Here is a 12933-nt window from a genome sequence, read left to right as displayed (position 1 = left end):
CAAATTATTCAACCCCCTTGACTTGAAAGACAATTTGCAGTGGAGGATAACATTTTATGAAATCAATTTAACAAAATCACCATGTGGGTGTTTTGAAACTGCTGGGTGTTTCTGAATCATGCAATCTAAATGATCCCCCTTACCCAACCCCACCCCTAAACCTAACGTCACTATTACATCAACTAATCAGGTATCATGGTGTAAAAACACCTTGATCTCATAACTCCCATTACTTTTTTTTTTTTTTTTGAGATAACAAAAAAGGGGAAAACAGAGACATGTGAATCTGTAAAGCAATAAGATGCATACTGTATAACATATCAATCATGTTTCTAATACATTAAGTATCCTGTTCAGCAATTTAAATGTCTTTAGAGCTTTTCGATTATTCTGTAATGAAGTTAGAGAGTCGTAAAAAAATCTTCAGAAATCTACCATTTGGTACAGTACGATATACATTTTGCTTTATGTATGATATTTTCCTAACAGAGTAAGAAGTTTAATAATAGTATCCATTTCCAACAAAAAAAAAAAGTGAAGTGACATTCAGCCAAGTATGGTGACCCATACTCAGAATTTGTGCTCTGCATTTAACCCACCCGAAGTGCACACACACAGAGCAGTGAACACACACACCCGGAGCAGTGGGCAGCCATTTATGCTGCGGCGCCCGGGGAGCAGTTGGGGGTTCAATGCCTTGCTCAAGGGCACCTAAGTCGTGGTATTGAAGGTGGAGAGAGAATTGTACATGCACTCCCACCCACAATTCCTGCCGGCCCGGGACTTGAACTCAGAACCTTTCTTATAAAACTTATAAAATAACTCAAAAAGAAACCAAGAAACTTGGGACCAAAATAATTTAGTATAATTACAACTGAAAAATAAGTGTACAATTGTTTCATTTTCTTCTTTACAGAAACTACATAATGGCAAAAACCCTTCTTTAAACTTACTAATAAAATCATTACATGGATAGTATCTGTTTATTATTTTAAAGTGAGTTTCTTTAACTTTATTAGGAATTACATATTTATTTATATCTGACCACAAATTCTTAAAACCACCCATTACTTTCCTGCAGAGACCTATACTTGGTCGACTTCTGGCGACAGCGGAAGTTCGTCACTACGTTTGTGCACGGCCACGGAGCCTATTAACATAAAGCAAACAACAATACATGTATTATTTTGAGTTAAGCATAACACTTTAATAAAAACAACTCATTAATTTGGAAAGTTACTATCACATGTATGCAATAATATACCAGTTACTTAGAACATCAATTCAAAGTTAAATAACCTACAAACCATTATAAAATAATTTGAATTCTGCTTGTACAACAGATTTGTTCAACTGCTCGTATTTCCTACATTGTTGTGGATTTTATTGATAACTTTAAATGTCTTTGTTAATTTTGTGTGACTTAAGCCAGAAAGAGAGCAGTATAAAAGGGTGATGGCAAAAGTATAAAACACCGCTTCACTAACCTGCTCGACTGTTAGCATAACTGCTACCATGTGCTACATTAAATGTATAACGTTACATCAAACAATACAAATAAAACATACTATATTTGATTAATGTACATCTAACAACACAAATAAAACATACTATATTTGATTAATGTCTATATAGTTACCGATAAGCTTTTAATATAAGTTATTGTTTTAGTTAAGACACTCACCTGGGACTGGACCATCTGGACATTTACTGCTCTGCACCACAAACAGCCCGTTATGACGCGTGATTTAACGTCTCCGCAACTTTTCCACGCAAACCTGGAAGGCACAGCCCACGGTGCGAGATCGACCGTACTCCGGTTGGACACGGACCTCATCCTCCGTGAAGGGCTTAGCACACACTAAAGTACCTTTCCTCAGAGTAATTGTCGTCTCCTCCTCTCACCATATAGCCCAATTCAACGCTTATTTTTATTTTCGTAGGTGGGAAAACTATGAAATGATAAATACGTTTTTTTTTTTTTTTTAATTAGAACACAATGGCACACTATACACATCTGAATACTTTTGGTCTCCGCTATTTTTCGGCAAGCGAATGAACGCTGTAGCGCTTTCACTGGAAAATAACTTGAGATCTGGGATTTGGAGCGAGTTCGCAAAACATTTGATTCATATCGCGACTCCGAAGATCGTTTCGCGAATCTTATGATCGGGCCATCGGAGTTCGCAAAACATTTGATTCAGATCCGGACTCCGAAGCGCGTTTCGCGAATAATTTGATCGGGGCTTTGGAGCGAGTCGGCAAAACATTTGATTCAGATCGGGACTCCTAAGCGCATTTAGCGAATCATTTGATCGGGGCTTCGGAGCGAGTCGGCAAAACATTTGATTCAGATCGGGACTCCGAAGCGCATTTCGCGAATAATTTGATCGGTGCTTCGGAGCGAGTCGGCAAAACATTTGATTCAGATCGGGACTCCGAAGCGCATTTCGCGAATCATTTGATCGGGGCTTCGGAGCGAGTCGGCAAAACATTTGATTCAGATCGGGACTCCGAAGCGCATTTCGCGAATAATTTGATCGGTGCTTCGGAGCGAGTCGGCAAAACATTTGATTCAGATCGGGACTCCGAAGCGCATTTCGCGAATCATTTGAGATCTGGTCTTTCGAGCGGATTTGCAAAACATTTGATTCTATCATGTACTTGTCCAGATCAACTTTTAATGAAGAGAAAAGAGTTTTAGAGACAGATTTTTGTCAATAGCCTGTTAGTAATCCCACAGTCCATAGCATCAGTAACTGTATAATTTAGTAAGGGAAAATTAAAACAAAATAGGATGAGTTTCAATTTTTATTTTATTTTTGTAGAAATGGTCATCTTAACCTCTGTGCAGTGTTCAGGTTATTTCAGGACCCCAAATTAAATTCTAATACTAATACTGCATCATACAGGTGTTTATTTGAGTTGAATATTTCGATAATCATGTATGAAACGAAGCCATAATTTGATAAGTTTACATTTACATTTATTCATTCAGCAGACGCTTTTATCCAAAGCGACTTACAAATGAGGATAAAAAACAACACAACGAAAAACAACAAAAAGGGCAACCAAAAGTTTATGAGTATAAACAAGATGCATGCAATATGAAGGCAGATATTGTCTGATATGTTAAGAAATAATATAAAACAAAAAGTCCAGATGATTCAAGCTGTTCGTGACTGTGAGTGTAACAGCAGCAGCAGAGATTATTAACCGTAAATGAAAACATTTAAAACTCTGATTCCTCAATTAGAAAATAAATAAATAAAAATGTAGCAAAACATTACATTCAGATGATATGTAGAACTCTCTGTGATTATCAGTGTCAGACAGGCGTACTACTCTGGCTGTGACATCATCATCCTGGGGAGGGACTTTGAGAGGATTCAGATCATCCCAGGAGCCAAACACGGGAACATCTAGGTGGACACACACACACACACACACACACACACGGTTCTGGTGTCCAAACAACATCAAGGTCTTTATAAACTGTTACAGCACTTTCTCAGAGTGACAAATAGCATAGCTTTTAGCCTCATGGTTGCAGTTTGAGGTTTAGGAATTAGTTTTATTAATTTTTTTTTAGCCTTTATGTTATGTCAGTTTTAATAATTTTAACATTTCAACTTTTTTGGTAAAAAGTTACTACTTTATAAATTAAATGAAAACAGTACTAAAATTTGTGCTTTTTACTTTACAAATAATTGCAAAGCAACTTTACAGAAAATACGTTTCTCCCATATTTAGTAGTAGCTTACACGACTTATCTATATCATTTTACTTTAGCTTTATTTCAATTACAGAAAACTGTTTTTAGTTGTTTCAGTCTTAGTTAACAACAATGACACATAGTTGGTTGCTTTGGGAATAAATGTTTAACTGTGTGAGCTTATTTTATATATTTATTTCTTTAAATAAAATGTAAAAATTATATATATTTTTTGTACGAGTTTCTGTCTTCTGCTGAATGCTAAAAAGATGATGCTTTAAAGACCAAATGGTTGACGGTACCCATTCACTTCCATAGTATTTCTTCCTGTAGCATAGAAGTCAATGGGTGCCGTCAACTGTTCACTCTCAAAAAACATCTTCTTTAGTGTTCAGCAGAAAAAAAAAACACTTTCAGGCTGAGGAAGAGTAAACGATAGCAGGATATGATTGTTTGATTCCTCTCACACAGACAATATACAGTTGTGTTCCAAATTATTCAACCCCCTTGACTTGCAAGACAATTTGCAGTGGAGGATAACATTTTATGAAATCAATTTAACAAAATCACCATGTGGGTGTTTTGAAACTGCTGGGTGTTTCTGAATCATGAAATAATGATCCCCCTTACCCAACCCCACTCCTAAACCTAACGTCACTATTACATCAACTAATCAGGTATCATGGTGTAAAAACACCTTGATCTCATAACTCCCATTACTTTTTTTTTTTTTTTGAGATAACAAAAAAGGGGAAAACAGAGACATGTGAATCTGTAAAGCAATAAGATGCATACTGTATAACATATCAATCATGTTTCTAATACATTAAGTATCCTTTTCAGCAGTTTAAATGTCTTTAGAGCTTTTCGATTATTCTGTATTGAAGTTAGAGAGTCGTAAAAAAATCTTCAGAAATCTACCATTTGGTACAGTACGATATACATTTTGCTTTATGTATGATATTTTCCTAACAGAGTAAGAAGTTTAATTTCCATTTCCAACAAAAAAAAAAAGTGAAGTGACATTCAGCCAAGTATGGTGACCCATACTCAGAATTTGTGCTCTGCATTTAACCCACCCGAAGTGCACACACACAGAGCAGTGAACACACACACCCGGAGCAGTGGGCAGCCATTTATGCTGCGGCGCCCGGGGAGCAGTTGGGGGTTCAATGCCTTGCTCAAGGGCACCTAAGTCGTGGTATTGAAGGTGGAGAGAGAATTGTACATGCACTCCCACCCACGATTCCTGCCGGCCCGGGACTCGAACTCAGAACCTTTCGATTGGGAGTCGGACTCTCTAACCATTAGGCCACGACTTCCCCTGGATTAAACCAGTATCACAATCCATAAACAAGACCATTACATCGGTTATTGTGACAAACTTATAAAATAACTCAAAAAGAAACCAAGAAACTTGGGACCAAAATAATTTAGTATAATTACAACTGAAAAATAAGTGTACAATTGTTTCATTTTCTTCTTTACAGAAACTACATAATGGCAAAAACCCTTCTTTAATCTTACTAATAAAATCATTACATGGATAGTATCTGTTTATTATTTTAAAGTGAGTTTCTTTAACTTTATTAGGAATTACATATTTATTTATATCTGACCACAAATTCTTAAAACCACCCATTACTTTCCTGCAGAGACCTATACTTGGTCGACTTCTGGCGACAGCGGAAGTTCGTCACTACGTTTGTGCACGGCCACGGAGCCTATTAACATAAAGCAAACAACAATACATGTATTATTTTGAGTTAAGCATAACACTTTAATAAAAACAACTCATTAATTTGGAAAGTTACTATCACATGTATGCAATAATATACCAGTTACTTAGAACATCAATTCAAAGTTAAATAACCTACAAACCATTATAAAATAATTTGAATTCTGCTTGTACAACAGATTTGTTCAACTGCTCGTATTTCCTACATTGTTGTGGATTTTATTGATAACTTTAAATGTCTTTGTTAATTTTGTGTGACTTAAGCCAGAAAGAGAGCAGTATAAAAGGGTGATGGCAAAAGTATAAAAACACCGCTTCACTAACCTGCTCGACTGTTAGCATAACTGCTACCATGTGCTACATTAAATGTGTAACGTTACATCTAACGATACAAATAAAACATAGTATATTTGATTAATGTACATCTAACAACACAAATAAAACATACTATATTTGATTAATGTCTATATAGTTACCGATAAGCTTTTAATATAAGTTATTGTTTTAGTTAAGACACTCACCTGGGACTGGACCATCTGGACATTTACTGCTCTGCACCACAAACAGCCCGTTATGACGCGTGATTTAACGTCTCCGCAACTTTTCCACGCAAACCTGGAAGGCACAGCCCACGGTGCGAGATCGACCGTACTCCGGTTGGACACGGACCTCATCCTCCGTGAAGGGCTTAGCACACACTAAAGTACCTTTCCTCAGAGTAATTGTCGTCTCCTCCTCTCACCATATAGCCCAATTCAACGCTTATTTTTATTTTCGTAGGTGGGAAAATGAAATGATAAATACGTTTTTTTTTTTTTAAATTAGAACACAATGGCACACTATACACATCTGAATACTTTTGGTCTCCGCTATTTTTCGGCAAGCGAATGAACGCTGTAGCGCTTTCACTGGAAAATAACTTGAGATCTGGGATTTGGAGCGAGTTCGCAAAACATTTGATTCATATCGCGACTCCGAAGATCGTTTCGCGAATCTTATGATCGGGCCATCGGAGTTCGCAAAACATTTGATTCAGATCCGGACTCCGAAGCGCGTTTCGCGAATAATTTGATCGGGGCTTCGGAGCGAGTCGGCAAAACATTTGATTCAGATCGGGACTCCTAAGCGCATTTAGCGAATCATTTGATCGGGGCTTCGGAGCGAGTCGGCAAAACATTTGATTCAGATCGGGACTCCGAAGCGCATTTCGCGAATCATTTGAGATCTGGTCTTTCGAGCGGATTTGCAAAACATTTGATTCTATCATGTACTTGTCCAGATCAACTTTTAATAAAGAGAAAAGAGTTTTAGAGACAGATTTTTGTCAATAGCCTGTTAGTAATCCCACAGTCCATAGCATCAGTAACTGTATAATTTAGTAAGGGAAAATTAAAACAAAATAGGATGAGTTTCAATTTTTATTTTATTTTTGTAGAAATGGTCATCTTAACCTCTGTGCAGTGTTCAGGTTATTTCAGGACCCCAAATTAAAGTACCTTTCCTCAGAGTAATTGTCGTCTCCTCCTCTCACCATATAGCCCAATTCAACGCTTATTTTTATTTTCGTAGGTGGGAAAATGAAATGATAAATACGTTTTTTTTTTTTTTAATTAGAACACAATGGCACACTATACACATCTGAATACTTTTGGTCTCCGCTATTTTTCGGCAAGCGAATGAACGCTGTAGCGCTTTCACTGGAAAATAACTTGAGATCTGGGATTTGGAGCGAGTTCGCAAAACATTTGATTCATATCGCGACTCCGAAGATCGTTTCGCGAATCTTATGATCGGGCCATCGGAGTTCGCAAAACATTTGATTCAGATCCGGACTCCGAAGCGCGTTTCGCGAATAATTTGATCGGGGCTTCGGAGCGAGTCGGCAAAACATTTGATTCAGATCGGGACTCCTAAGCGCATTTAGCGAATCATTTGATCGGGGCTTCGGAGCGAGTCGGCAAAACATTTGATTCAGATCGGGACTCCGAAGCGCATTTCGCGAATCATTTGAGATCTGGTCTTTCGAGCGGATTTGCAAAACATTTGATTCTATCATGTACTTGTCCAGATCAACTTTTAATAAAGAGAAAAGAGTTTTAGAGACAGATTTTTGTCAATAGCCTGTTAGTAATCCCACAGTCCATAGCATCAGTAACTGTATAATTTAGTAAGGGAAAATTAAAACAAAATAGGATGAGTTTCAATTTTTATTTTATTTTTGTAGAAATGGTCATCTTAACCTCTGTGCAGTGTTCAGGTTATTTCAGGACCCCAAATTAAATTCTAATACTAATACTGCATCATACAGGTGTTTATTTGAGTTGAATATTTCGATAATCATGTAAGGAAACGAAGCCATAATTTGATAAGTTTACATTTACATTTATTCATTCAGCAGACGCTTTTATCCAAAGCGACTTACAAATGAGGATAAAAAACAACACAACGAAAAACAACAAAAAGGGCAACCAAAAGTTTATGAGTATAAACAAGATGCATGCAATATGAAGGCAGATATTGTCTGATATGTTAAGAAATAATATAAAACAAAAAGTCCAGATGATTCAAGCTGTTCGTGACTGTGAGTGTAACAGCAGCAGCAGAGATTATTAACCGTAAATGAAAACATTTAAAACTCTGATTCCTCAATTAGAAAATAAATAAATAAAAATGTAGCAAAACATTACATTCAGATGATATGTAGAACTCTCTGTGATTATCAGTGTCAGACAGGCGTACTACTCTGGCTGTGACATCATCATCCTGGGGAGGGACTTTGAGAGGATTCAGATCATCCCAGGAGCCAAACACGGGAACATCTAGGTGGACACACACACACACACACACACACACACACACACACACGGTTCTGGTGTCCAAACAACATCAAGGTCTTTATAAACTGTTACAGCACTTTCTCAGAGTGACAAATAGCATAGCTTTTAGCCTCATGGTTGCAGTTTGAGGTTTAGGAATTAGTTTTATTAATTTTTTTTTAGCCTTTATGTTATGTCAGTTTTAATAATTTTAGCATTTCAACTTTTTTTGTAAAAAGTTACTACTTTATAAATTAAATGAAAACAGTACTAAAATTTGTGCTTTTTACTTTACAAATCATTGCAAAGCAACTTTACAGAAAATACGTTTCTCCCATATTTAGTAGTAGCTTACACGACTTATCTATATCATTTTACTTTAGCTTTATTTCAATTACAGAAAACTGTTTTTAGTTGTTTCAGTCTTAGTTAACAACAATGACACATAGTTGGTTGCTTTGGGAATAAATGTTTAACTGTGTGAGCTTATTTTATATATTTATTTCTTTAAATAAAATGTAAAAATTATATAAATTTTTTGTACGAGTTTCTGTCTTGTGCTGAATGCTAAAAAGATGATGCTTTAAAGACCAAACGGTTGACGGTACCCATTCACTTCCATAGTATTTCTTCCTGTAGCATAGAAGTCAATGGGTGCCGTCAACTGTTCACTCTCAAAAAACATCTTCTTTAGTGTTCAGCAGAAAAAAAAACACTTTCAGGCTGAGGAAGAGTAAACGATAGCAGGATATGATTGTTTGATTCCTCTCACACAGACAATATACAGTTGTGTTCCAAATTATTCAACCCCCTTGACTTGAAAGACAATTTGCAGTGGAGGATAACATTTTATGAAATCAATTTAACAAAATCACCATGTGGGTGTTTTGAAACTGCTGGGTGTTTCTGAATCATGCAATCTAAATGATCCCCCTTACCCAACCCCACCCCTAAACCTAACGTCACTATTACATCAACTAATCAGGTATCATGGTGTAAAAACACCTTGATCTCATAACTCCCATTACTTTTTTTTTTTTTTTTGAGATAACAAAAAAGGGGAAAACAGAGACATGTGAATCTGTAAAGCAATAAGATGCATACTGTATAACATATCAATCATGTTTCTAATACATTAAGTATCCTTTTCAGCAGTTTAAATGTCTTTAGAGCTTTTCGATTATTCTGTATTGAAGTTAGAGAGTCGTAAAAAAATCTTCAGAAATCTACCATTTGGTACAGTACGATATACATTTTGCTTTATGTATGATATTTTCCTAACAGAGTCAGAAGTTTAATTTCCATTTCCAACAAAAAAAAAAAAGTGAAGTGACATTCAGCCAAGTATGGTGACCCATACTCAGAATTTGTGCTCTGCATTTAACCCACCCGAAGTGCACACACACAGAGCAGTGAACACACACACCCGGAGCAGTGGGCAGCCATTTATGCTGCGGCGCCCGGGGAGCAGTTGGGGGTTCAATGCCTTGCTCAAGGGCACCTAAGTCGTGGTATTGAAGGTGGAGAGAGAATTGTACATGCACTCCCACCCACAATTCCTGCCGGCCCGGGACTCGAACTCAGAACCTTTCTTATAAAACTTATAAAATAACTCAAAAAGAAACCAAGAAACTTGGGACCAAAATAATTTAGTATAATTACAACTGAAAAATAAGTGTACAATTGTTTCATTTTCTTCTTTACAGAAACTACATAATGGCAAAAACCCTTCTTTAATCTTACTAATAAAATAATTACATGGATAGTATCTGTTTATTATTTTAAAGTGAGTTTCTTTAACTTTATTAGGAATTACATATTTATTTATATCTGACCACAAATTCTTAAAACCACCCATTACTTTCCTGCAGAGACCTATACTTGGTCGACTTCTGGCGACAGCGGAAGTTCGTCACTACGTTTGTGCACGGCCACGGAGCCTATTAACATAAAGCAAACAACAATACATGTATTATTTTGAGTTAAGCATAACACTTTAATAAAAACAACTCATTAATTTGGAAAGTTACTATCACATGTATGCAATAATATACCAGTTACTTAGAACATCAATTCAAAGTTAAATAACCTACAAACCATTATAAAATAATTTGAATTCTGCTTGTACAACAGATTTGTTCAACTGCTCGTATTTCCTACATTGTTGTGGATTTTATTGATAACTTTAAATGTCTTTGTTAATTTTGTGTGACTTAAGCCAGAAAGAGAGCAGTATAAAAGGGTGATGGCAAAAGTATAAAAACACCGCTTCACTAACCTGCTCGACTGTTAGCATAACTGCTACCATGTGCTACATTAAATGTATAACGTTACATCTAACAATACAAATAAAACATACTATATTTGATTAATGTACATCTAACAACACAAATAAAACATACTATATTTGATTAATGTCTATATAGTTACCGATAAGCTTTTAATATAAGTTATTGTTTTAGTTAAGACACTCACCTGGGACTGGACCATCTGGACATTTACTGCTCTGCACCACAAACAGCCCTTTATGACGCGTGATTTAACGTCTCCGCAACTTTTCCACGCAAACCTGGAAGGCACAGCCCACGGTGCGAGATCGACCGTACTCCGGTTGGACACGGACCTCATCCTCCGTGAAGGGCTTAGCACACACTAAAGTACCTTTCCTCAGAGTAATTGTCGTCTCCTCCTCTCACCATATAGCCCAATTCAACGCTTATTTTTATTTTCGTAGGTGGGAAAACTATGAAATGATAAATACGTTTTTTTTTTTTTTTTAATTAGAACACAATGGCACACTATACACATCTGAATACTTTTGGTCTCCGCTATTTTTCGGCAAGCGAATGAACGCTGTAGCGCTTTCACTGGAAAATAACTTGAGATCTGGGATTTGGAGCGAGTTCGCAAAACATTTGATTCATATCGCGACTCCGAAGATCGTTTCGCGAATCTTATGATCGGGCCATCGGAGTTCGCAAAACATTTGATTCAGATCCGGACTCCGAAGCGCGTTTCGCGAATAATTTGATCGGGGCTTTGGAGCGAGTCGGCAAAACATTTGATTCAGATCGGGACTCCTAAGCGCATTTAGCGAATCATTTGATCGGGGCTTCGGAGCGAGTCGGCAAAACATTTGATTCAGATCGGGACTCCGAAGCGCATTTCGCGAATAATTTGATCGGTGCTTCGGAGCGAGTCGGCAAAACATTTGATTCAGATCGGGACTCCGAAGCGCATTTCGCGAATCATTTGATCGGGGCTTCGGAGCGAGTCGGCAAAACATTTGATTCAGATCGGGACTCCGAAGCGCATTTCGCGAATCATTTGAGATCTCGTCTTTCGAGCGGATTTGCAAAACATTTGATTCTATCATGTACTTGTCCAGATCAACTTTTAATAAAGAGAAAAGAGTTTTAGAGACAGATTTTTGTCAATAGCCTGTTAGTAATCCCACAGTCCATAGCATCAGTAACTGTATAATTTAGTAAGGGAAAATTAAAACAAAATAGGATGAGTTTCAATTTTTATTTTATTTTTGTAGAAATGGTCATCTTAACCTCTGTGCAGTGTTCAGGTTATTTCAGGACCCCAAATTAAATTCTAATACTAATACTGCATCATACAGGTGTTTATTTGAGTTGAATATTTCGATAATCATGTATGAAACGAAGCCATAATTTGATAAGTTTACATTTACATTTATTCATTCAGCAGACGCTTTTATCCAAAGCGACTTACAAATGAGGATAAAAAACAACACAACGAAAAACAACAAAAAGGGCAACCAAAAGTTTATGAGTATAAACAAGATGCATGCAATATGAAGGCAGATATTGTCTGATATGTTAAGAAATAATATAAAACAAAAAGTCCAGATGATTCAAGCTGTTCGTGACTGTGAGTGTAACAGCAGCAGCAGAGATTATTAACCGTAAATGAAAACATTTAAAACTCTGATTCCTCAATTAGAAAATAAATAAATAAAAATGTAGCAAAACATTACATTCAGATGATATGTAGAACTCTCTGTGATTATCAGTGTCAGACAGGCGTACTACTCTGGCTGTGACATCATCATCCTGGGGAGGGACTTTGAGAGGATTCAGATCATCCCAGGAGCCAAACACGGGAACATCTAGGTGGACACACACACACACACACACACACACGGTTCTGGTGTCCAAACAACATCAAGGTCTTTATAAACTGTTACAGCACTTTCTCAGAGTGACAAATAGCATAGCTTTTAGCCTCATGGTTGCAGTTTGAGGTTTAGGAATTAGTTTTATTAATTTTTTTTTAGCCTTTATGTTATGTCAGTTTTAATAATTTTAACATTTCAACTTTTTTGGTAAAAAGTTACTACTTTATAAATTAAATGAAAACAGTACTAAAATTTGTGCTTTTTACTTTACAAATCATTGCAAAGCAACTTTACAGAAAATACGTTTCTCCCATATTTAGTAGTAGCTTACACGACTTATCTATATCATTTTACTTTAGCTTTATTTCAATTACAGAAAACTGTTTTTAGTTGTTTCAGTCTTAGTTAACAACAATGACACATAGTTGGTTGCTTTGGGAATAAATGTTTAACTGTGTGAGCTTATTTTATATATTTATTTCTTTAAATAAAATGTAAAAATTATATATATTTTTTG

The 12933-nt window shown here is 36.3% G+C and overlaps 1 protein-coding gene across 32 annotated transcripts in view; it reads right to left on the bottom strand.

Annotated features, from left to right (window-relative positions):
* The window catches only part of LOC128019109 (AP-3 complex subunit sigma-1), a 173328-nt gene that overhangs the window by 66788 nt on the left and 93607 nt on the right, over nucleotides 1-12933 (bottom strand). Inside the window, exon 2 of one of the 32 annotated variants that reach the window (XM_052605123.1) lies at nucleotides 10138-10209. The exons of 29 other annotated variants lie outside the window; for them this stretch is intronic. In XM_052605123.1, the coding sequence (XP_052461083.1) occupies nucleotides 10138-10209 (72 nt within the window). Of the gene's footprint in view, nucleotides 1-1078; nucleotides 1151-5367; nucleotides 5440-10137; nucleotides 10210-12933 lie in introns of all 32 variants that reach the window. 2 more of the 32 variants (XM_052605124.1, XM_052605125.1) reach the window with 2 other exon arrangements.

The sequence above is a fragment of the Carassius gibelio genome, chromosome A8 (assembly GCF_023724105.1).
Source record: "Carassius gibelio isolate Cgi1373 ecotype wild population from Czech Republic chromosome A8, carGib1.2-hapl.c, whole genome shotgun sequence".
Classification (NCBI taxonomy): domain Eukaryota; kingdom Metazoa; phylum Chordata; class Actinopteri; order Cypriniformes; family Cyprinidae; genus Carassius; species Carassius gibelio.
Note: the sequence above shows the minus strand (reverse complement) of the source record. Positions and strands in the feature narration are given on the sequence as shown.